The sequence below is a fragment of the Leguminivora glycinivorella genome, chromosome 4, assembly GCF_023078275.1.
Source record: "Leguminivora glycinivorella isolate SPB_JAAS2020 chromosome 4, LegGlyc_1.1, whole genome shotgun sequence".
NCBI lineage: Eukaryota > Metazoa > Arthropoda > Insecta > Lepidoptera > Tortricidae > Leguminivora > Leguminivora glycinivorella.
Window position 1 is genome coordinate 20,474,470 of NC_062974.1, and position 25,781 is coordinate 20,500,250.

A 25,781-nucleotide genomic window follows, 5' to 3' on the forward strand; every position below is an offset into this window, starting at 1 on the left:
AAACATCCATGACGAAGGAACAAATATCTGTGCTCATCACACAAATAAATGCCCTTACCGGGATTCGAACCCGTGACCGTGGCGCAGCGGGCAGGGTCACTACTGACTGCGCCAGACCGGTCCTCAAACCTTTCCTCATATTTGTATGGAGATTGAAACTTTTCATTCAATTAATTCAAATTTCCTATATTTTTTCTGAAACTCATGAAATTTCCAAGAACTTTTTAATTTATTTGAAATTTTGCACTCATCGGATCATTATGAGAAGTTGTAGTCGGTTGACAAATCTATATAAAAAGTATACCTTGCATGGTATCCTTCAGTTGGTCCGGAGTGCTGGTGCTAACGAGCGAGTCTAGCTTTCGCTCGAACTTGTTAGCCAAGCGCGACGTATCTCCAGATTCCTTCACCGATTGGTGCACGCTAGATGGACTCTTCAACCTGTTAGAAATCTATGTGTTTTAGCATTTTTGTAGCCAACTGTTCGTCAAAGAACTCGTTTTTTGAAGCAGAAATGCCTTCCATTTTTTTTCCAATGCTTATGTAAATTATTATAATTGCATACAGCCGTTGTGGGAGATATGGAAAACTTTTCCCTAGGGGAGTAAGGAAATTTTTAGTTCCATAATGCTCTTCTTTTTGCTTTATTGCAAAGGATTTATTGAAAAACATTGTGTGTAACTCGAGGAGTGATAGAATATTGCAAACTTTAACTTACGCCACCATGTTGCATTATGTACTATTTCCGGATCTCATAAGCTGAATTTTTAAAGTTACCTAAAGCAAAATGTTAGGTAGAGTTCTCATTCTCACCAATCCGAAGCAGACTTGTGCGAGAGTTCAGAGTGAGAATGTTTGTAGAACGTCTCGCCACCCTTGTTCTGTAGTTGCTTGTGCAGGATGTCCATGGCAGCCTGTCGCTCCCTTTCGTCGGCATCTGTTTCATGAAAAGTACATATGAATGAGGATCTGAATCGTGAGGATTAAACTGACATTTATTTGAATGGTGGATTTTGAAGTTTGCTGTCAGAAAGACCCTGGCGCCTCAGTATCGCCGCTTGGCGAAAAAACGCTTCAGAAAACCCTCATCATTTAAAATGTTATATCCTTGACTTTTAATAACTTTGTACGCAAAGCTGTAACATAGTCTGTTCAGTGACTCGATCATAAACACTTTTCACGATTTAAGCGACTAAACTGTAGTTTAAAACATTAAAATTCAATAAACTAAAGGTCAAAATCAATGCGCTACTATCTAAAGAATAAGAACGCGTTGATGTCTTTTCTCAATGTTTTTACCTACCTACTAAAAATATATAAAATGACTTACCGGTATCACCGGCACTCTTTTTCTTGGCCCTAAAAACATACATATAGTGAGAATAATTAATCAATAACTTGTATTATACTTTATATTTATTTGCAATACGAATTCAATACTCTGGTTTGATGCCTTATGAACACCATGCTAGAGTAGAAATTTAAATCAAGAAACTATAGAACAGTAAATGCACTCGTTGGTAAAATGCTTAAAAATAAAGTAACACTAATTCAAAATGTGATACGGTTGATATGTAAACCTGATTATTAATTTGTACAAGAGAAATAAAATGAATACAATATAATTAAATAAATGTTAATTACCTTCTCGCGGCTTCAGCGGCACCTATAATAAAAAATGTGATTATTCATTAGTGTAAACTAATTAATCATAAATTGTAATTTAATTCAATATAAATTGTAATGAAAACAGGCTGAATGTCCGCCCCGCACATTGTTAAGCGGTTTAGTCGATCCTGTTCTTTATAATCTTCAATAAAATGTTTTATTAAGCTTTATTATAGGTATTCGTCGCTTAGAGAAGCGGTTATATCGTTAACGCTCACTATCATGAGAGTGATAGGTCACTTGTCAACGCGCTCTGCATAAAAATGTATAGGTACTTACGGCGCCTTGCCTCGTCGTCAGCACTATCCCTGAAAAATAAGTTACAAAGTGACTTCCAGTTACACATTCAGTACACATACATTCTGCATATAAAAAAAATAGGACAACGAATATTGTCTCTAGCATTCTCGCACGATTCACTATCTATCTCGCTACGCTCGCGGTTCAGTATTGGAATCTTTCGCTTACCTGGGGTACTGATGTGCCGACGGAAAGTTTCCAAAATTCTGAAATTTTCTCATAGGAAAACTTCGGAAACTTTCCATACTTTGTATGGACAATTAAATGGGTGGAAACCTTCCATTTCATAAATTTAAATTCTCTTTATTTTACGTGAAAGTTTCGTGAATTTTTCAAGACTTTTTTGGAAAGTTTCATATAACGAAGAAAACATAAAATCTTCATGTGTAACAACTGGCATGGCGTCCTTCCACAGTGGCATGTAAAATTTGAGAGTAGTTAATATTAAGAAAAAGAAAAGAAATTTATTCAAATTTACGAGTACTTACCTTCTGTCTGCACCTGCAAGTAATTTACAAAATTATTTAAGTATAAATTATTTAATATACAATTAACCCCTCGTATGCTTAGACACGGATCCGTGCATGGGAATTTTAATCTATTGTTATAAATGTCAAGGTCATTATTTCAATGATCAAAATTGGTAGGCCGGATATGAGGGGTTAATAAGGAATATTGTGCTCGGACACAATTAGATCTAGCAGATTTAATCCTGATTATTGATCAAAATATCCCAAACAAGTGAAAAAGCGCAAAATTTCACTTTATTAAAACGTGACGTAGTTGGGCGGACAGTTTGTGGTTATGTCTATTTTTAGTAAATTAAGCCCAAAAACACCAATACTTGTGATCCATGATCCAAAAGCATCAGGGATTGATATTTTTTGTGAAAACGCTTACCGTCCGTGGCGGCGCCAGCGCCAGCGCCCGCGCCTGACGCTTTCCACGCGGCGATTTCCGATGCATTCAAACCACCTGCGTAATGAGGATACATTAGAAATATCAATATTGGAGGTCGCATATTATGTTATGTGTATGGTATACACCTCTAATAAACTTATTACTTATTTATGCGACAATCACCACGAGCCCATCCGCCAGACCGACTTAAAGTTTCGATATGAGCATTAGTAGAATTGAAATATTCCGGGTCTATAAAAGCTAAAAACTTGAATTTTCTACATTAAGCTACGTGTATATTGTATACTTGACGTAATAAGCGACTTTCAAAAATTTTACTTCTAAGGAAATAAAAAAATGAAAGTTTATATGTGGTGCAAGATTAATTTTAAGCTATGAATTTTATTTACACTGCGTAAGTACATGTGTATTTTATTATAAATTTAAAGAAGAAAAGTAAATTAAACTTTTTTTTCGGTCGTCGAACAAGGTGGTTTAAAATTAGTTTTAAGATCGATCCTTTTTAATTTGTGGGCGAGGGACCTCACACTATGTATAAAGGCACTATGTGTATGTTGCATATAATGTCAAATCCCTCGCATACTACAAAAGTTATTTAAGCATTTATATAAGTTCAGTTAAAATGAGGTGGAAAGTATAAGTGTATATGTTGTCTACACACGTAAAGTATTCTAAACTTTTTATAACGGCATACATGTATTTGAAGAATGCCAAAAATGTATTCGTGTCTGAAAATTCAGCATCTCCGACATGGGTTATAACGGGGTCGATGATGTTCGTATTGAGTACAAATGTTTAAACTTCTTAAACTTGTAATTCTAAAGTTCGTCACTTAGGTATGTTACCATGTTTTGTAGGAGAAAGGAAATTCGTTTAGTTATATACCGTTGTAACATTGATTGTTTACTTCTTTGAATTGAATATTTAATTTATAATGCACTATACCAATTTGTTTTTTCCTTGTTTACGTTATTTATAATATAAAATTCAATTCATTATTCAAGTTTTTAGCTTTTATAGACCCGGAATATTTCAATTCTACTAATGCTCATATCGAAACTTTAAGTCGGTCTGGCGGATGGTTGGGTCCATCCGATTGGTCTGGCTGCTTACAAATGGTCTAGTTACAGGTCCCTGCGTATCATATATCAAAATCAGGCTTGAGAAAATGAGGTAAGTTAGAGTCGTTTTTTGCCAACTTTGTCGCGTCTGGTAAAAGTTATATTTATAATAAAATACACATGTACTTACGCAGTGTAAATAAAATTCATAGCTTAAAATTAATCTTGCACCACATATAAACTTTCATTTTTTATTTCCTTAGAAGTAAAATTTTTGAAAGTCGCTTATTACGTCAAGTATACAATATACACGTAGCTTAATGTAGAAAATTCAAGTTTTTAGCTTTTATAGACCCGGAATATTTCAATTCTACTAATGCTCATATCGAAACTTTAAGTCGGTCTGGCGGATGGTTGGGTCCATCCGATTGGTCTGGCTGCTTACAAATGGTCTAGTTACAGGTCCCTGCGTATCATATATCAAAATCAGGCTTGAGAAAATGAGGTAAGTTAGAGTCGTTTTTTGCCAACTTTGTCGCGTCTGGTAAAAGTTATGGCCGGCGGAAACGGTCTGGCATTGATGATAACCAATTTCTAACAACGTGCTCTAACACATATATAAAAATCAGCCTTGAGAATTTAAGGAAAGTAAGCACTTTTTTTTTTCACCTTCATCACTTGATAGCAAAAAATTGGCCGATGGGCCGAACTAGAAAATATGCACACATTAAACGCCGATGTGAACTCTACATTGTCCCAAAGTTTCATCCTTGAGAATCTGGCGGGCCTGGGCTCTTGATCTAATACAGTGCGACATAAATATTTAGAAAATACAGGAGAACGGTGCTTTCTTCCACTAACTCTGCACTAACGCTTTGCTTGAGTAACGTATCAGTATCTAGTGCCTGAAATGTTTAAAGAGTAAGTTATTTCTTGTAACGTAGCGTAGGTTAAGGCGCCATATGTAGTATGGTTTATACAATAAATGATTTTTATCTTTATCTTATAAGTAAAGTCAATGACAATAATATAAAGTGTTACTTACATTCCTTGGTAGCGACGTCAGAAATGTAATCAGATGCTTTGTCAACCGCCTCTATAAACAGAAACACAGCTTTCGCTATTAATAGTCCTAATAAAATAAATCAATATAATTATACCACTTTATTAGACACATGTCATGTATCCACAACAAAGCCACGTATACATATTTTTGGCACATTATTTGCATTTTATATTTAATACCTTGACTGTAATTCGTTGTCATAATACATATTAAGTATTCGTTATCATTTATACCTATTATAATTTTTATACTGTAATTAAATGGCTCTTGGCATTTAATGGGTCTCAAAAATCAGATAAGTGATATCGATTTACTTACTGTTCATATGTTTCTTGGCTAAATCCGACGCAGTCTGCTTGTCAAGGTGGTCTATTTTATCGTGTACCACGTCGCGAATCATCCCGTTGGGGTTCTCTCCACCAAAGGATGGCGCCTTACCCAACCTTCAAAAATGGCGGGAACTCATCTTAAATAAAATAAACTAAAAAAACACGCTTTAATAGTAGGTAATCGAACTAAAAAGTAGAAAATAAGGTTTAAATATAACAGAGTTTGTGTAACCAAAGACATAATTATATATAACTCCGTATAGACAGATAAAGTCTAAGAAAAAAACGTACCTCAGTACCATACAGGAAAAGGAACGGTGGCCTAGATGGCATTACACCTTTGGGGTACGCTCAGCTAGATGGCGCTTATATTAATATTTGACATTTTAAAATATATCAAGCTAAGAATACGGGCCAAATTGTCAAAACTGAGGTTCAAAAGTTTTAAGCCTGTGTCGAGAGATGGCAGTCTATGCACTGTGATTACACATTTTACTTTGACAGTAACTCTCTATAATACTCGATCCTCTTTGGTGTAACTGAAATATAAAATACAACAATCAATTATTATAATGTAGTATGTATAAACTCTTTATTGTGCTAAACACAAATATGACACAAGGATAGACAGTACAAAGGCGAACTTATCCCTTTAAGGGATATGTTACATATTAATTATTTTTGCCCGTATTGCTGTGCAATAATTATGTACAGATAGATACTTTTGATCGATATCACTTCTCGACATCCTGCTTATTCTATTATTGGAACATTTGCTCCTTCTGTAGTTTGTATATTAAAGGACTCTTCATACTCTAAATGGCGCAGTCGGTAGGATTGTATGAAGTCGTATCAACTTTTGTGACGAGAATATGATATTACTGTACTTACATATCTCCAGCACCAGCATAAGATTTGTCAAATTTTCCAACGTTCAAGAAATTCTTGCTTCCTTCACTATTAAGTCCAGTTTGGATGTGTTTCATAGCCTCCCCTATATAAATGTAGTTTTTAATTAATTTGGATTGGTAATGTCGATAAGATAAATTAATAACTATAATATCGATTACATAAAATCTGATTCTCACTTGAAATGTTCCTAGAAATAGATAAAATTTTTATAAAAATAAATCCTTATTTTCCTTGATCGACAAGAGAAGGATCTACTAAAACATAAACTAAAATTGCGTACGAGCAAAAAACGCTGGGTATCATCAAGTATACCTATTACAATAATTAACAGGTAGGTTCAGAAAACACAGATTACCTACGAGTGGATATATGTAAAATGGTAAGCAACAGTTTTATTGAAGCTGACCAATGTAATATAAATGTAATATAAATACTTTCCTATCCCTTTAACTTCGTCGGCCAAGTAAGCTGCTCCCTCCTCAGCCGGGTCTGTAATATATTTTAATAATATTATATAGTTTTAGTTATAATATAAAACTATTAAAATAAAACAATATTTCTTTTAAATCGAGAGAGACGTGCGATTCAAACCTAAACTAACCTAGGTATATATATTGCCTAAATCGCGCACTCACTTTATACGGTGCTCAAAAAAAAGACATATTAAAAAGTTAGGAAAATACTTAGCGTATTATAGTTGAGGAGAGTCTTTTCGAAAGGACTTATTTCTATAAGTCAACAAGGTTTATGAAAAATGAAAAAAAAAATGAAAAATGAAAAATATTTATTTCGATAATAAATGTTTATTTCTCTAGAAAGATAGATAAAAATAACCTCTGTTGACTTACAGAAATAAGTCCTTTTGAAAAGACTCCTCAGTTATTCCTCTCTGACATACTGATAAGAAATAACGATCCATGATAAAATCGCGAAGCTTTGTAACAGCGCTATGGTTACCGTCGTCTCACCGTGTCGTGCCTCTCGTGATCTCGTCATAACAGTAAGAGGTTTTTTTGTACCGACTATTCGGGAAAGCCGACTATCCGGCCACATTTGTAGTCGGCGATTATTCGGCGACTAGTCGGCAAAAAAGGCCGATTAGTCGGCACTACATTAGTGATAGAAGAACAGAACAAAACTAAATTATCAGCTGAAAATTATGGTTGTATTATGTACCTATTCGTAATTCCTGTCTTTATCAAAACAATAAATATGTGTAATCATCACAGAAATAAATTTCCTACCTAGGATTATTGTTTCATAAGCAGGATAACTACGCATTAAGTCAAGGTTGTTGAAAATGGAAAATGTATATATGTAAATATTGTCATGAACCTTTGAACCTGAAAAAATCATGAAAAGCGCGAACGAAGGACCAAAAATTATATTCAAAATGTAAATTTAGCCGAAAATTATGGTTTGGCCGACTTATCGGCCACCCGAGCGCCGACTAGTCGGTAGTCGGCCTAGTCGGCCAAATCAATAGTCGGTACATCCCTAGTTTTTGATATTCAAAATTAAGAAGCAAATATAACACCTAGATTTGCCCGTCTTGTCAAAGTTATAGTTACGTACTGTGAAGAAGATCTTTCAATTCCTTGTTGGGTATGGCGGTACTGATTTGATCTTCAATTTGCTTTTTCTTTCCTGGGTCTTGTGCCGTAGTTACCCCAACAGGAGCCTTTTGAATTCTGAAAACCATAAATTTTTATTCGTCCTATCCTCTATGGTCTTTTTCTGAGTACGTATAAACTACTAGGTACTAAGAAAAACATATATTAATGTAAAATACCCTATAATGGACGGTGATACCATTATTTTATTTTATTTATTTATCAAGGAGATAACACAGAAACATACATGAAAAATAAGTACAGTAAAATGTTGGTTACATGTTTGAATACAGATGTTTCCTTGAAAATATCTCACTATCTATTATGAAAAAAAAAACAAATCCTTAAAAATAAGTATCTAAAATTAGTTTCTAAAAACTGACGGCATTGTACCATAAACAAGAGTCATAGAGCTGCTTAATTTTGCAGTTTCATTTAATTCGGTTATTTCTGAAGGATTTGGCGGCAAGATAAAAGTCGGATTACGGAAAAAATATCAGGACGAATTCTTAGTAATTTTTCTAAGAGAGTTGAGTTCATGTATAAAATAAGAAAAAAAAATAATACTCGGTGTAAACTTGAATGAGTTTTACTCACTGCATCAACCATGAGATAAGGTATAAAACATACTATAGTTTGTTACTCCAAAGATATAAAGAAATAGTGTTATTTCGCGAGTGTTCATAACTGGAACCGGAAAACTGCGTATCCTATGATGGACAAGGAACAATTAACGAAACCAAAATTTACAAGAAACAATCCTGTGTTAAAATAACTCAAACTAGTTTTAGGCACTGGTCCCATCGCGAGCTAGTAAGCTATGAGCTATCGGCTACAAAAACGAACAAAAGATAAGCACTCCCGTGTAAATAAAAGAGACACGGCGATTTTGATAGCTCACTGCTGGGCGAGTAACTATAAACATCGCCGTGTCTCTTTTATTTACACGGGATTGATTATCTTTTGTTCGTTTTTATAGCCGATAGCTCATAGCTTACTAGCTCGCGGTGGGACCAGTGCCTTATTTGGGGTACATACATGCATACATATAATCACGCCTGTATCCCATAAAGGGGTAGGCAGAGCACATGAACTACTAAGTTTCAGTGCCACTCTTGGCAAAAAGGGGTTGAAAGAAATCCAAATTGTGACATTGCAGTGACAGGTTGCCAGCCTATTGCCCACGCCACAATTTAACCCATATCCCACAGTCGACTTCTACGACACCCACGGGAAGAAAGGGGGTGGTGAAATTCTTAATTTTGGGGTATACACCGTGTTTCCGGTAACACTCAAAACCTCAGACACCCCAACTGATTTTTATTTTTTTAAACTCATCTAGAGTATTCATCTTTTAATCTGATGGTTACTTTTTTTTTAATTGAATTTTTAATTTTCTGTACAGCTCTACTTGACTTTTAGCTCTACACTCAATAAAATAATTGCTAACTTCCACCATAAACCATAAAACTATTTATTTGTGTACGTTACTGCAACGACATAAGGTTTACCAATAGACAGCTAAGATGTCATTTTAAAACACTTTAAAGCTTTGTCACAGTAAACTTCAAACTGGACAGGTAATCGCAGTAAGCAAATTTAAACCCAATATTCAAAATGACAAGGTTGTAATTAGGTACGAGTTCAATTTGTTATGACTTATGATAAACATTAAGTTTAAACTGACAAACAACGTCAAACTCGTAGCGGAAAAAATAATCGTTCAAGTAACCAGCCAGTATTAATACCCCTAAATACTGAAAAAGGTAAACAACCTCTAGCAATTCGATATACACAATGTTGTCTTACGAGTACAATAGAATAGGCACTTAAAAAATAACTAATAATACAAATTTAAATAAAAATATTACCCCCATCAAGATATAGCTCAATCGATTCTACTCTCGATTCTGAACAAACTGTTTTCAGGTTTTTAGTGTTAAGTGAAACACGGTGTATAAAATTGACTTATTGAGTATCAGTTGGCTTTAAAAGTAAAATTTTAAGCTTACTGTCCATAATGAGGGATCCATTACTGGAGAACTGCCATCCATGATTGGAGAAAAAACACCTCGTTTTAATTTGTTAACTATGAAGAAACCAACAGGAGAATCTATTCTGCAATACGCTTGAAATGTAAAAGAAGGATAAGACATTCAAGTTTTAACCAGCTTAGCGGTAGAATTTTTACATGTATCAGATCAGTGCAATATCAAAAATAGGCAAAATTTTATCTTGAACTGTCCATGATTGGGTCCGTTACTTTAAATAGCGAACACGCTCAACGAAAAAAACAAGTAAAGAAATCCAAGACGTTATCGTCACGGAATATAAGTAATATATTATTTACAATTAATATCACATAATTTTGAAACTAAGTAACGTCCTTAAATATAATTCAATCGGCTTGCTCTATTTTAAATATGAATAAATCAAAAACGAACTTTGTTCACATTTTAACTATGTAAAGTGTTAAATGTAATCAAATTAAAATACCTACGTAAGTTTAGGTTGGCAGCGACTAACGGTAAAACAATCGAGGAGTGTCTTTTCAAAAGGACTTATTTCTATAAGTCAACAGAGGTTATTTTTATCTATGTCTTCCTAGAGAAATAACCCTTGTTGACTTATAGAAATAAGTCCTTTTGAAAAGACACTCCTCAATCGTTGTTAAAATATGTTATTTGTTATATCGTCACTACTTTTAAAAAAACTTGTATCTATCGTCTGTCAATGAAAAGAAAATTGTAGTAAGTATGTATGGAATGCATATAGACTTACTGCGTTTCAACTTTGAGGAACAACGTGAGATACGAGATTTTTTTAAAGTAGTGACGATATCCTATCATTTCCATTACTCCTTTTCTTTTTGAACTAAGTACTATATTAATTTTTAACATACTCTTTTCCGCCCTGCGTGAACGTCAGTTTATAATCTCCCTCCTGCGTTAGTATGTCTGATTCCTTCCTCGCCATCAAGTCTCCCAGAACTTTTCGCTTGTCGGCCTCAGCTGAATATAAATAAATGATTAAATATGTATTTCCCATACAATTTATTATTAAATAATATTACATTTAAGTACTAAAACTTACTTTCGGGGAGTGGTGCTGCTAGAAATTGGGAAGCCTCGTCGACCACCTCTAAAATGTTGAAATAAATAATTAATGTCGACAAGTATCTATACTCAAATAGGAACCTCCAAATGACTTGAAAGGAATGAAGCTCATGGTGAGGTGTTCATTTTTTTTAAACTATTAGTTAGTAGATAGTTAAAAAAATAAGGGCTCCTATAGATGACGCGCTTAATCGAATGCGTTTTTACTACTTTACTGATTAGGTATCGTGTGTACTATCAGCTGCAAAAATGAATGGAGAAATTATGAATGAATTCATTGATAAATTCGCCATGCACTTTTGCAGCTGATAGTACATCCGATTCGATCGACTGATCGAACACCGCACAATGAAACTCTTGCGTTAGCTCACAGTTTTAAGAAACCTTGTGTAATTTCCAATATTTATCCATTTTTATCTTTTCTAATACTTATCTCTTTCGTCACGTTATTTTCTAACAGTCAATTTTTGAAAATATATTTCATAAATGTTCCTATAAAAATTACATCTGATAGCAGTATCACTTTATATTAATAATTTAATGATAATGCATCTTACTCGGCATAGCTTTCGCAGCCACCTCGGCAGGCTTTTTCTCAACTAGGTTTTTAAGTTTTCCGTGTACAGTTTCATACGCCGCTTTATCTACTTTGTCGTTGGCTAAAGAGTCTGCGTTTTGAATCCTAAAACAAAAAACATTCACAATAAGTCTACACAGCAGAAAATTACTTGACTTGAATGCAAAACTACAGGTAAAGGTTCTCTTCATATTTCGTAAATGAATGAGAACTTGCATTTTATCCACAAGAGCACAACGTAATTTCATGCAAATTTTTACTTAAAACAATAAGTATATATTGTTAGTGAAGTGGCCAGTCTCGGCATTTTACCTTCGAGCACCATCTTTATAACTTTGTTCGTAGCCTTGGAGGGTACCCAAGGTGGCATCGCCTTCTTCTTTCATCACTTTTATCAGGTGCTCCACAGCCTCAGCTACAAAAACATAATTAGGCAGGAAATTAGATGCGAGTGGTAAGGGTTTGTAGCCTTATTCAGAGCTCTTTCTTGTAGTCTAATAGGCCACACAAAATGAGTCTCTGGTTATAGCACAGCGCGCGAAAATTGCTTACCTTTTTCCATTCCCGACTTAGCCAGATGTTTTGAGGCATCTTCCATTGTAGCTGCATGCAGAAAAAAAAAACTATATATTATTTAATGCTACTCGTAATATTACTGCATCAACTATTAATAATTATTTACCGAAGATTTAGTAAAGATCAGTGATTTGCTCGGACCATATTATTTTGTGTTCGGACGATTTCCTCAGCTTCTTTTTAAGAACTGGCAAAACGACTTGCTAATATGGAATTACTATGAAATACTGAGGAGTGACGTCACGGTCAATTCATTTAGTTTATATCTTTCTTTTTGACTTATTAACAGAGATCGGAAAAATTTGCGTCATTGCTCGCAATAATGTGGACCTGTCTCCAAAATTAATCAAATAATTAATCATTTAATTTATTTCTTACTTGACATATAATTTGATTCCTAGTCACATCTCACTATGTTCTTGCAATAAACTATTGACTATTGACAATAAATACAAAAGTTTTATTAAAGAAAATAATCAGTATTTATCGAGTTAGCATTTATGCTGAGTCGGGACCATTTCGTGGTAACTTGTATGTTTTAATTTTTTTAATTTGCTTGTGTATTTTTATTGTAATTATCATGAATAAATAATTGATTGATTGATTATTTTTTCCAAGTTTTCAGCAGTCAGTCTATTTCTTTTTACATCAAAAACATACTTAAGCGCTGAAAAACTCCGCTCGCAATCCACTGATGTTAATGGGGCAAACTTAAGTAGTTTTATAGGAATATTATTATTCCAGTATAATTCAGAGTTTATTTTCTGTTCTAAGTTGTGGGCTATAACCTCAAAATCGGGATTTCTGTCAAGGACGGCTTTCATTTTAGTTTTCAAACGATTACCTATTTCTCCGGGTATACTGTCCAGATTATTTAATATATTTCTTATTTAACTTAAAGTGTATTCGACAGTATTTGAAGAAGACTGTAAATTCTCTATTACAACCAAAATGGATTTGAAATGTTGTGAAATGAACTGTAAATTGTCGACAACATCATCAACTTTTGTATTTATTGACTATTAGGAATCAAATTATATGTCAAGTAAGACATTAATTAAATTAATAATTTTTTTTTTTAGATAGCCCGTTTATGTGTCCCACTGCTGGGCAAAGGCCTCTCCCCGTAATTTCCACAGCTCCCGTTGGTGTGCTATTTCTGGCCAATTAGTCATGAAGGTGTCAAAGTCGTCCCGCCATCTCCGTCTGGGCCTTCCACGTCCGCGCTTAATTTGAGGCATCCACTCGGCTATGCTGGCCCACCTATCCGGGTGCATGCGACAAACGTGGCCTGCCCAGTCCCACTTTAGTCTGGCGGTCTTCTCCCCCACATCAGCTATTCGTGTTTTGGAGCGCAGTGTAGTGTAAATTAATAATTATTTGATTAATTTTGGAGACATATCCACATTATTGCGAGCAATGACGCAAATTTTTCCGATGTCTGCTTATTAAATAGAAATTATGTTTAAACATAATTACTGTCCATATATTTCTTCTAAATATGTGGTGCTTTATTTCGTGCACTGCATAAAATATTTTATTTTAAGTAGGTATAAGAAACTAGCCTATTCTCTTGAAATTTTGTCACCGGATTATACAGTTTTCTTGAGTTACATTTTATAAAACTAACGCGAAGTGGTGGACTAGGTACAGCTTTCAGAGACACTTGTTCATTAGTACTAACTTTTACTACTCAGAGTAGGTACTCACTTCCCATGCTATCCGCAATAGTAGGGGCAATTTTGACGGGCACTCCTTTGTGTAGCTCAGAGTCGATTTCGATTTGTAAATCCTGAGCTTTTGGATCTGCTTCTAATTTACCGGCGTATTGCAGTCTGTGGAGTGTAAAATGATAAATAATTATCGTTTTGATACAAGACGATTTTAATGGTAAAGACGGTGTTAATCACTTTCCTCTGCTTTACTTCGATATATTATAGCGGCATCGGAGTAAAAACACTCTCTACCTGACAATCGGACTTGGAACTAGTTAAATCTACTCGTAATGTTAGTAATGTTGTGTTCTTCTTGCTAAATCGAATTTCGAAACGTACTACGATATTTCAGTTTAAAAAATTTGAATGTTTCCTTATTAATTCATATTTATTTTTTTAAACGCACTCTGTTCCACCATCGGCGTAGGTTTCCGTGTAATTTTTCTGTTTATATAGTTTCTTGTCCCCGGCTGATTTCATGACTGCCGACAGCAGGTTGAGCCCGTATCTGGGACCGGCTGCCTGGCCTGGAATTAGGTAAATGGGCCACTTTTTTTCAAAATTGTCCACCCCACTTTTTTTTTTATTTGGAAAAATTTATGTGGTTTCCACTCAGAATCGCGAGCTCTTTCAATCCTAATAGGAGAAAAAAAGTGTCCCAATGTTTTTTCCCATTCCGTTACCATTTTTTCATACATTTTGTATGGCGGTAACGGAATGGAAGGATTGAAAAATGTATGGAAATCTTGAGACATTTTTTTTTCTCTTATCAGGATCGAAAGACCTCACGATTCTGAGTATGAATGCGTAAAAAATACCCATGTTACAAAAGAGTGGGGTGGACAACTTTGAAAAAAATGGCCCAAATAAAATAATATTCATACAAAAGCAAGAATTTGAACACTTATAATAAGTAATCATTGATACATAAGCAGAAGTCGGCTGGGGTGAGCTATTTTCTTACTAATTTGACGTCTGACATCATATTAGAATGAAAATGGCTCACCCCCGCCGACCTAAGTACATAAGTAGGTACATAATGCTCTCCAGCAGACCCACCTTCGCTTAATGTCCATAAAATTTTAGATTAGTTTATCAAAAAAAGTACAATACAATACAATACAATACAAATACTCTTTATTGCACACCTCAATACACGAAACAACATAGCAAGTATAAACAATAACTTAAGAGGTAAAACAAGAGGCGGTCTTATCGCTAAAGAGCGATCTCTTCCAGACAACCTAGGTAGTGGAGAATAATAAATTCAACCTTGTAAGTAGGTGTACTAAATGTAGACTAAGAGGAAATCTAGCACAAACTATACTACGCAAAACAATATACTACACACATAAAATTAAATACAATACATAAACATACAAATACATAAATATATAACAAATTACATGCCAGCTATAGGGGACATAAGTCTATCAAGGTATAATTGATCAATGATCAGATAAAAAGTGAAGCTTGTATACCTACCGCTAGTTTATTTGTAGGCTTTATTGAAATGTAGTTCCGCTGCGCTTTTTCGAAGCATAAATATACATAAACCATAGACGATTCAAAACAATTTTATTTATTACTACTGAGTTAGGTTTCAAAATCAGTTCATCAACCACGAATGATCAGTTGCATCAACCACGGTTACATTCAACGTCACGCAGAAATGTATTGAAATTCCATACAAAAAAAAATGCAAACGCTAAATTCTGTAAGGGATGATGTGATTGATGTGATGCAACCGACCCTAACTGCGTTTTCACATTGTCCGATCCGATATCGGATGGCGGACCGATATCCCATACATTACAGGCGTCATCTTGGATTTTTTCTATAGAAATCCTTCCGACATCCGATATCGGATCGGATAATGCGAAAACGGTTTAAATCGTGCATTTTCAGCTTTCTACGTTATTCATTACAGCCACAGATGTCATATATACCATAGATCAAGCAAACGTATCTACTTAGCGTGTCAAATGAACTCAGTGAAATCCACTGAGTTGTCCGTCTTTACTCGCAACTTGCAGCTTTCGGGCGTCAATTTTTGTAAGTTGAAGTCAACCAAAACATAAAAAATGCCTCGTTACGTGATATTCAATTGCAACAACACAAAAATTATGAACAATCAAGAGCCTGAGACATATTTAAAATTACAGGCAAGAATCAACTTCAGTACAAAATTTGACACGTCGGCCCCTATACAAATATATGAATTTGTTTCTTCTATCTAAATTAAGTTCTGTGATTACAGCCTTGCATGGTCATTTCGCCTTACCACATCGTTTTACTTACTTCGTATGGCTGTACCCTGTGATAGATGCTTAGATACGTCTGCTACCGCACCTGTATACAAATAAAATCCGTGTTTTGTATTTGTAAGCGCAAATGTCATCAATTACAATAAAAAATCAAGAGTGATATTACAATGGAATAAACTATATGTTTAATAAATAAATAAATATTGGGGACACCTTACACAGATCAACTTAGCCCCAAACTAAGCAAAGCTTGTACTATGGGTGCTAAGCGACGATATACATACTTAAATAGATAAATACATACTTATATACATAGATAACATCCATGACTCAGGAACAAATATCTGTGCTCATCACACAAATAAATGCCCTTACCGGGATTCGAACCCAGGACCGCGGCTTAGCAGACAGGGTCACTACCGACTGAGCCAGACCGGTCGTGAAACAATTATATAGATATTTTAACATTAAGATCTTAGAGGTGGCTAAATAGTAGACCAATTTTGACGACTGATACCTATATAAATTCTCACGTTTATTATAATATATAAAATACCAACCACAAAATTAAAATATTGAAAAAACCTTTTCATGAAACATGGCTAAGAACACTCTCGAAAAATTAGCTTTCAAACAAAAAAAAACTAAATCTAAACCGGTCCATCCGTTCGGGAGCTACGATGCCACAGACAGACACACAAACAGACAGACAAACAGACACGTCGAACTTTGAACACCCCGTCGTTTTTCCGTCGGGGGCTATAACAGGTTCTCGATCTCTGCATCCCAGTTACTACACTTACTTTTCACCGCAACCTTTAAGTTTGCAGGTGTTTCTGTTTCCGTTTCTTTGTGTAGCTTTACTTTCATCTCATCCGCTATATCCTTTATAGGAAGATATGGAACAATTGTGGGCGCAGTCTCGGTTCTATAATTAGAATATAAGTCCGTGTGTAAGTTATAATAGTGGGGATAAAACTAACAAACGTGATTTTTTGAATTTCGTTAGGCTACTTAGTACGTTTTCAAACTATCCGATATGATATCGGGTGTAGGACCGGTATCCCATATATTTAAGCCGCCATCTTTGATTTTTGCCATTGAAATCCTTCCTACATCCGATATTGGATCGGATAATGTGAAAACGCACGTAGGCTTGTCGTCAAAAGCTAACAGGACGTATATGAGGTATATCGCTTTTTTAACATTATTTTTTCCATTTCATACAACATAAATGAATTAAAGGGTGTGAGAGAACCTCAATAATAACATAAAAGTTAGTGTTGACGGCACATGTCAAAATAAATAACACTACGAAGTACCTAGTAAAGGTTGCGATTTACTTGTTCAGTCATAATTTTTCTAACTTAATAGTTAATATCAGTATGAGTAATATGAGTATTTGACTTAAAGAACCTTCCCTTAAATTTTATGTATTACGAGTATGTACTGAAAAACGTCGTACGATACAAGTTCGAAGAGGTAATTTTTAACTAGTGTCAATTTTAAATACTCACTGCGGTCGTGTTTTAATTTATCGCCACTCGTTTCGAATTTCCGCTTTTCCGAACTTGTATCGAAATATACATTCAATAACCCACTTGCAATTCAATAACCAACTTGTCTAAAACCTTGTATCACTATACCTATGGTTCAAATTGCTCCAAGATTAGAAATTCTAGAAATATTATAATTCTCTTGTCTATAATGTTACTTACTCCATGGCTCCATATCCGTAGTTCATAGTGTAAGTCCCCCTTTTAGCTAAGTCTTTAGTTGGAGTCTTCTTCATTGCATTTATAACAATCTGTAAAGCCTTTTCTGAAAGAGCACATTTCTTATTTTAACTTACTTCTTCTTGAATACTAAATTAATTTAAACTAAGAAACAAACAAAACATATGAGATTCATAACCGTCGCAATCTTGCATAAAGACGTCGTCTATAGTTTTTATAAAACTGCATGCATACATATAATGTAGCGTTGGCTCTTGACATACACTAATTCCCTTTAATAAATGTAGGGTGTCCATGTATCCAGTGGATATTGATTTTAATGATATAATTAACTGTTATTTAATTAGATGGTGAAGTAAATTCCATGAGACCTCACGCATTTAATTCTATTTATGTTAATAATTAATATTTTCCAACTCCTGGCCCCGTAGCCGAATGGCATTTCTCCGACTCCAAACGAAAGCGATACGCCGCTGGCTCTGTCGCGCCAATACGCAAGCGCGATAGAGATAGATATCTACTAGCGCTTCGTTTCGTGAGCGTTTCGTGAGCGATTGTGCCATTCGGCTAGCCACCCTGATAATCCTGATTACCGATTAAATTTCACCGTGTTTAAGTTAACCTACGTTAACATTTGTCGAGTAAAAAATAAGATGGTTTCCAATACGAGTATATTGCTAATTAATAATTATTTTCTCACCTCTGTCACGAATGAAGGCTGACAAATAGTTTGCACATCGGCCGATGACCTCTGAAAGTGAATTAGTAAAGATAGAAATAAAACTATGGAAACGGATTAAACGGATTAATTTATACGCGATTTAATCCGTTTCCATAGTTTTATTTCATGAGTAACTATCGTGGTAACCGAAGACGATATTAGTAAAGATAGTTTAAAAATGTTTTCGTGATACTGATAACTAGCTTAATTCAGATTATTAGCCTTATTTAACGCTTTGCTTCTCGTGTCAAAAGCTCTATTGTTCATGAATAAAGTCCTAATGACTATGACAAACTGTGGCCTACATGCCAATAGCGCTACTAGTAAATGACGAATATAAACCTTATCTGTCAGCAGGACAATTGTATTGTTTTGATAGCGACCGCCATAGCCATTTTAGAGATTATTGGCATGGTGGTCACGACGGCATTCGACCACTGTGGTTCTTGGCGTTCAAAGTTAAAAATATATAATACAATATTTTTTTTCCATCTAACTAAAATTGATACCAAATTGTTATAGTATTTTTGTACCATCCATATCCTGCTTCAAATTAGGAGGGCAAGCGCTGTCAGCTACAGCGTGCAAAGCCTTCACGAACACTGGAGCGGTTTCGGGATCCGGGGTGATGCTGCATAGCCCTGGCGCTGATTTTAGTCTGAAATAAGTTTTTCCGGAAAATTTAATTTTTGCCACAAGCTTTTATCACCGACGGTGCTTTTCTTTCAACAGTCATCTGGAGCTCTCAGAAACGTTTAAAAAACCCCTTACTCGATGCGGATACGACATTTCATTACAGAGTTCCTATTACCTTTCTGCTTCATCATCAGATCAGCTCCATGATACCATAATATTGCATTGTCACGTGATTTACATATGTGTGCAAAATTGAAGCTCAATTGGAAACCGGGAAGTGGGTCAAATTTAACTTGAAAGATTTGATTAGACAGACAATGGGACTTAATAAATAACAATAAATTTACACGAAATTACAGTCTGATCGAGTATGTTTTTCCATATTTACGTGTATTCAATAATAGGCAATTTTAAAAAGATACTAACACATATGCAGCGATGAAATTGGTTTTCAAGACATCGTATTGTGGTGTGAACTCCTGGGACCCTTCAGCTTCCAGCTTCTTAATCAATATGTCAAATGCAGGTCCTCGTTCCACTGTCAATTTAGTTGAACAAGTGAGAATTATATTTTATCAATGGCTTTATAATAATAAAATAAATAATTAAGACTATATACGTCCCACAGCTGGGCACAGGTCTCTTCTCACGCGTGAGAGGGCTCGGGCTATAGTCCCAACGCTAGACCAATGCGGATTGGGGACTTCACATACACCTACGAATTTTTTCGCAGATGTATGCAAGTTTCCTCACGATGATTTCCTTCACCGAAAAGCTAGTGGTAAATATCAAATTATATTCCGTACATAAGTTCCGAAAAACTCATTGATACGAACCAGGATTTGAACCCGCGACCTCAGTATTGAAAGCCCTTAGGTTAGGCCCCAATTAATGGCCTTATAACTTTATAATATGAAGCAACGACTCACCCTCATCCACAGCGTTCTGTGAAAGATATTTGGAAGAAATATCCAATGTTTCTGAAAACGTAAATGATTTTTTTTTATTTCTATGTACTATAAATAATGATAATAGGTACTTAAATTTTAACGCTTTCATTAAATTTTCCAGAACTTAATTTTTTTCGGAAAGTTTCCGCCACTTGCACATTAGTAAACAGGAATGCAGTGAAACTTGCCAGCCATATCCGTTTTCAGCTCATCAGGAGTAGCCGCCTTCACCAAATCAGTCAACTTCGCATGAACCTCCTGAGATAGATTGGGATCGTCATGGTCCGTTTCCATTCCTCTAGACTTCTCAAGTCTGGAATTAATTATGACCAAGGATCGTTAACTGCGAGCGAAATCCATTGAAGTACTAGGGTTGCTACCCAGTCAAGTCTAAAAGATGTTGAAAACACTAAATTCGACGACTGTTTGGATGAAGTTATGGCGGTGTTTACAAAATTTCAATGCAACCTTGATCATCAAGGTAATCTAAACTACGTAGCCTGCCCTGATTTATTGACAGCAAATACGTAATGCAACATAACAGTCATCAAAATAGGCCGCTAATCAGAAACTACTGCGCATAAAAGGACTGTATTATTTAATTTCATTATTTTGTTTGTCAGAAACGAAGTAATATTTTTCGATCTCCATAAAAACTTTAGATTTGTGGGATTACAAGCAATTAAGTAAGTCTTTTTTTTTCAGGTAACTGTAAGGCTGATTGTATTATTTGTGTTGTTTCGCCATCGTATTTGCGAAAATTATTACTCACTGTCCCAAGTGAAAAATTTGGAGAGTTTTGGATAAAAATTGTAAATACAATACAAAAATTTACCATTTAACTGTAATAATAACATTACACTGAGATTCAGATTCTGTTCAGTTATATTTATTTGTATTATTTTATTACATAATATTTTAGTTCATCAATTTAGAACCATCGCCATCCCTAACTGGTTGTCATACGTCATTTCAACGGATTTCGCTCGCAGTTAACGATCCTTGATTATGACATGTGTAAATAAATAATACAACTGAGGAGCGTCTTTTCAAAAGGGCTTAAAATTATTTCCACTTTGAACTTTTTTTGGGAAATCGAGAAAAACATAATAACACGGTATTGATTTTGAAATTAATATTTAATTTGTAAGTTGACGTTAATGCTATGATTACATCAAACGTAACATGTGTACCTAAATAAATATTTTAATTACCATATGTTTTTAGAATTAAGCACTTTTGATGCGAACTTTTGGGAATTAAGCCCTTTTGTTGTGGCCTTGTAGCGTAGATGTTATTATTTTAAAATAGTTTTATTTTATTTTTGGATTTTGTATTAACATTAGTTGATATGAAGTTTGTTGTACTACATACATTAGTTTATCCACATAAATAATCATTACACATTTTTCAAAATGTGTTCTAAACTTTGATGTTAATCTTTTTTTTTAAAGATCAAGGCGAGACTTTTTGAACTTTTATCTCAAAACAACGCGTAATTTTCTATACTAAGAAAAACTGCATTCATAGTTTAAAAAAAAAGGAAAAATGGAAATAAGCCCTTTTGAAAAGACACTCCTCAACTGTCGACGACCTGTTGCCCATTTCTCAAAAACATTGACTAGGTACCACTTGTAAATTGTAACTTGTAGCTTCGAGAAATGGGCCCCTGAAATAGTTTAATCAGTACTACTTGTATGTCTCTTGGCATTACATACAAAATTATTGATGGATCATCATAAATGTAACTATTATGTAAATAAGGTTAAAGTCTATTTTATTCTATTTATGGGGTGTACTTTTAACGATGTCCGATGAATAGTGTTGAGCAATAATTGTATCCGCCTTTTATAACGTTGTAAGAAACAGTCTAAATACTCGTATAAATGCATGCTTCGTAGCCTATTCATATGAAACTATGTATGTTTGAGAAAGTGTTTATTCAAGTGAAGTTTTAATGTCAATTACTTAATCACATGACGTCCTTGACTTAAAGATACCGTGGCGTAGTCAAAGTGACAATAGTACGTAACGCAACTGTAATTTTTCCCACTAATTTGGAAGACATACGTCTATACAGGCAGACACGAAGTGGTTGGCTATCGCAACCAAGCGATTGTCATCTTGGCAATCAATCGAATTAATCGTTTATGAAATTCCGTTTTCATTTCTCGTTTACGATATGTATACATACATACTGTGAAGTGTAAAATAATATAACCGTTCTGGTTCTAATTTTAATAGATGTAATGTAACAAAAGCGTTTTGTTAAAATAAATATTATTAATGCATTCCTAGAACGTGATAATGAATAAATGCACACCCTTTATCAGACAAGTAAGTCCCTCACTAAGTATTCAAAGCTTTAGAACATACGAGTTTCCAAAAGCTTGGCAGCTGAAATAAATGTCATATAGATTATACGGTGCAATGTCTTGTGACAGTTTGTCAATAAGTGCGTGGTGGGATCGAGGGTCAGACGTAGAAGGTTTCGGACAGGACGCGGTGGTTCCTCTCTGCAGGTCTGACAACCAAACAAGGGCCCTGTTGGCGGCCATAAGTAGTTTTTTTTATAATGATTTGTAGTAACTGTACTTATGTCTTACAAACATGTTATAAAAAATCTTAGCCAATGAGGAATAGTAACTGGCTCAGTAATGTGACGACGACGATGTATGCACTCGATTTCTCGGAGTACTATCTCCCACAGGAGGGTGGGTGTTATAGGATTCTCTTACCACTTACCTTGGCTGGCCGTCCAGAGAAAAGTGAAAGTTATATGCTACTCGACTGTAAGTGAATATTTTCCTAAGAGGTAGGCGTGTCTGTTAATAGCCACTGGATTGAAAGTGGCGCACATCTCTCTATACCCCTGAGCCGCTCACATCTGTGTGGTTTTTGAACCATCTTAGATATCTTCATATCTCTATTTGTGGGGGCCCCAGTTGGGGTATACGTCGGAAATATAATTGGATACCGTTTTATCAGGGATAAGTCAGTTTTCTTACCCCATGGTAGAGTATTCAGTCTATCGAATTTTAGTAACATTAACCAACAAGTTCATTTTAGATTCCATTAACTCTAAATGTGAGATACCTATGGTTAAAAGTATATAAATACGGCCATAACACCATTCATGTGCATTTTCAGTGCTTCGTGACAGCAGCGGTGTGCAGCAACTGCATCGGCCAGGGCTGCTTGATTGGTTTCCCCGCAGTCTTGCTGCCTCAACTCTTCCAGCCCGATTCCGGGATCATCATTACCAAGGACCAGGCATCCTGGATAGGTTAGTTAAGTCCGTAATCCACCTCTGAAATCTTTACCCATATCTGGTGCGGTGAAAACACAAACAAAATCTTCAGTTTAAATGACTACGCAGGCTATCGGCGTAACGTTTGGCACACCGCATCCGACGTTTGAGCGGGATGACGTTTTAATTCGTCCATAGCGTTGTATCTGCACGTTACCCGTATGATCGTATCGGAAAGACGTGCGAATCGCATTTTTTTTAGAAACACATTGTCGTATTTACGTTTTATTAATTTTAAACCATCAATTTTATTAATAATGAGCTATAAAACTACCCGTTTACTAAGTCCTACTTATAAACTATCCAATAATAAAATAATTTTTATTTAAACCAAAACTCAAAATAATTACATTATAATCCATTAATACAATTTATAATACTAAAATTAAATTAAATTAAATTTATAATTTTAAATACATAATATACCTATTAGTGCATTAAGCGAGAAAGAAAATTTGCAGTTGTTCCTTTAATTTCAGCCGCAGTAAGTTCTATATCTATGGTCTTCGGTAACTTCATGATATCGCCTGTGATGGAGCACGCCGGGCGCAAGGTGGGGCAGTATACCGTCAGCCTGGTCATGCTCTTAGGCTGGCCCATCATGGCCTTGGCCAAGAATATAGAGGTATTGACCATCTACTTAATATTATTAAAGAGGAAAGTAACTCAAACGCAGTTGATATTTTGAAAAGCTATTAGTAGGTAGGCAGTTATTTTGTTGAGAAACCTTCTAGAAATTAATTTTACTTGTCCTCTTGGATATGGGTAAATTTGGTGGCATTCAGGGTGAACTCCTAACAGATGAACATACACACGAATATAGGATGAAAACAACATTTTGTTACTTAATCATACCATATGGGATATCAATTTATAGCCGTGCTTTCAATGTTTACTCATATATTTTGTTTCAGGGACTGCTTATTGGTAAGGTTCTACAAGGTTTAGCATTTGGTATGCTAATGCCGCTGCGCTCCATTCTTGTCGGCGAGTACACCAGCCCTTGTCACCGCGGCGGTTTCCTCAGCCTCATCAGCTTCTCTAAATCATTCGGCATCTTATTTGTCCACCTCGTGGGCTCTGTCACCAGCTATAAGACCACAGCAGTCATCTCAATGGCCTTTCCTCTCGCCAGCCTCTTAATGATGTTATATTCTCCAGAATCACCTAGTTGGCTAGCTATGCAAGGCAAACATTCCGAATGTAAAAAGGCTTTCATATGGCTTAGGGGAATGAACGAAATACCTGAACTAGAAGGCTTAATACAAGCTAGTAAGATATTATCAGACAAAAAAGTAAAGCAAAATAGGATTCACCGAATTTGTGCAATTGTAAAGAAAAAAGAGTTATATAAGCCTATTATCCTCGTGTTTGCGATGTTTTTTATGATGAACTTCGCAGGTGGCACGCTTATGGGAGCTTATGCGGTTACCGTTTTAAATTTATTGTTGGGGCCAGGTGTTAATGCTCATGTATGGATGGTGGCTATGGATGCAGTAAGATTGTTCTTCAGTGTTGTTTCTATTTACGTGACAAACCGATTTAAAAGAAGGACACTGACGTTCTTTACCGCGGCGATCTCCGTCGGAAGCATGTTAGGTTTGGCGGCGTACGTATTTATCAAAACTAAAGATTTACTTCCTTGGGACTCGCTGTGGGTGCCTGGTGTACTTATTAGCCTGCAAGCCCTCGCTCTAGGCCTGGGTACGGCTCCACTGCCATCAGTTGTAGCTGGCGAGGTCTTTCCTTTACAGCACAGAGGTCTCGGAGGAAGCGTAAGCCTAATATCAGTGTGTGCATCGATATTTCTGGTACTTAAGACTTTTCCAGCTCTACAGTCCTGTGTGGGCTTACATGGAGTGTATTTTGTACACTCCGGAATTATGTTAATGTTTCTGGTGGTGATTTGGTTCACGCTGCCGGAGACAAGTGGTAAGACGCTTCAGGAAATAGAGGAGCACTTTAGAGGAGAACGAATCAGTCACCCAGAAACTGACGCGGAAGCCAAATCATTCGAAGGCTTGGTGGAGGTTAAATAAGTAGATGTTGGCTAGTGCCGCTTAGTTTATACAACTGTGATTTGAATGACAGGAAGGAAGAATATTCTTTAAATAAACAAAATAAGCATACGCACATTCCAGCCCCTTGTCCATAGGTGCGGTTAATTTTTTCTTTCTTGTAAAGCTCATCTTTGGGCTTCTTTTTCATTTCTTGTATTAAAATTTTGAAGGCAGGCCCTTTGTCCTCTACGAAATATTCATAGTATTAGAGAGGAGGTATTTTAACTCTAATAGAACTTATTTTAAT

The 25,781-nt window shown here is 35.4% G+C and overlaps 2 protein-coding genes across 9 annotated transcripts in view; one reads left to right on the plus strand and one right to left on the minus strand.

The window, feature by feature from the left end:
- LOC125225496 overlaps positions 1-25,781 on the minus strand; it is a 51,631-nt gene that overhangs the window by 18,175 nt on the left and 7,675 nt on the right. For all 8 annotated transcript variants that reach the window (XR_007176989.1, XM_048129241.1, XM_048129240.1 and 5 more), the window contains exons 9-36: positions 25,609-25,720; positions 20,353-20,477; positions 20,144-20,194; positions 19,641-19,752; positions 19,112-19,236; positions 18,558-18,608; positions 17,840-17,942; positions 16,925-17,049; positions 16,156-16,206; positions 14,261-14,381; positions 13,850-13,974; positions 12,116-12,166; positions 11,876-11,978; positions 11,544-11,668; positions 10,964-11,011; positions 10,773-10,881; positions 7,833-7,948; positions 6,696-6,746; positions 6,237-6,339; positions 5,335-5,459; positions 4,996-5,046; positions 2,869-2,943; positions 2,457-2,469; positions 1,948-1,976; positions 1,645-1,666; positions 1,331-1,359; positions 814-937; positions 305-441 (exon numbers count right to left, since the gene is read on the minus strand). Coding sequence is in view for 7 of the 8 variants with exons in the window: in XM_048129241.1 (XP_047985198.1) it covers positions 305-441; positions 814-937; positions 1,331-1,359; positions 1,645-1,666; positions 1,948-1,976; positions 2,457-2,469; positions 2,869-2,943; positions 4,996-5,046; positions 5,335-5,459; positions 6,237-6,339; positions 6,696-6,746; positions 7,833-7,948; positions 10,773-10,881; positions 10,964-11,011; positions 11,544-11,668; positions 11,876-11,978; positions 12,116-12,166; positions 13,850-13,974; positions 14,261-14,381; positions 16,156-16,206; positions 16,925-17,049; positions 17,840-17,942; positions 18,558-18,608; positions 19,112-19,236; positions 19,641-19,752; positions 20,144-20,194; positions 20,353-20,477; positions 25,609-25,720 (2,412 nt within the window). In the remaining variant the exon portion in view is untranslated. The remainder of the gene's footprint in view (positions 1-304; positions 442-813; positions 938-1,330; positions 1,360-1,644; positions 1,667-1,947; positions 1,977-2,456; positions 2,470-2,868; positions 2,944-4,995; positions 5,047-5,334; positions 5,460-6,236; positions 6,340-6,695; positions 6,747-7,832; positions 7,949-10,772; positions 10,882-10,963; positions 11,012-11,543; positions 11,669-11,875; positions 11,979-12,115; positions 12,167-13,849; positions 13,975-14,260; positions 14,382-16,155; positions 16,207-16,924; positions 17,050-17,839; positions 17,943-18,557; positions 18,609-19,111; positions 19,237-19,640; positions 19,753-20,143; positions 20,195-20,352; positions 20,478-25,608; positions 25,721-25,781) is intronic.
- LOC125225498 (facilitated trehalose transporter Tret1-2 homolog) lies at positions 22,341-25,609 on the plus strand. Its single transcript, XM_048129246.1, has 4 exons — positions 22,341-22,501; positions 23,315-23,450; positions 23,954-24,099; positions 24,389-25,609. Exons 1-4 carry the CDS (start codon positions 22,472-22,474, stop codon positions 25,511-25,513), a joined length of 1,437 nt encoding a protein of 478 aa, XP_047985203.1. The 5' UTR covers positions 22,341-22,471; the 3' UTR covers positions 25,514-25,609.

What these genes read in the sequence shown, in the direction of transcription:
- LOC125225498 (XM_048129246.1), top strand. Translation starts at nt 22,472, where the DNA reads ATGAATAAATGCACACCCTTTATCAGACAA. An exon ending in GCACACCCTTTATCAGACAA is followed by an intron (nt 22,502 to 23,314) that starts GTAAGTCCCTCA and finishes GTGCATTTTCAG; the next exon opens with TGCTTCGTGACAGCAGCGGT. An exon ending in GGACCAGGCATCCTGGATAG is followed by an intron (nt 23,451 to 23,953) that starts GTTAGTTAAGTC and finishes CTTTAATTTCAG; the next exon opens with CCGCAGTAAGTTCTATATCT.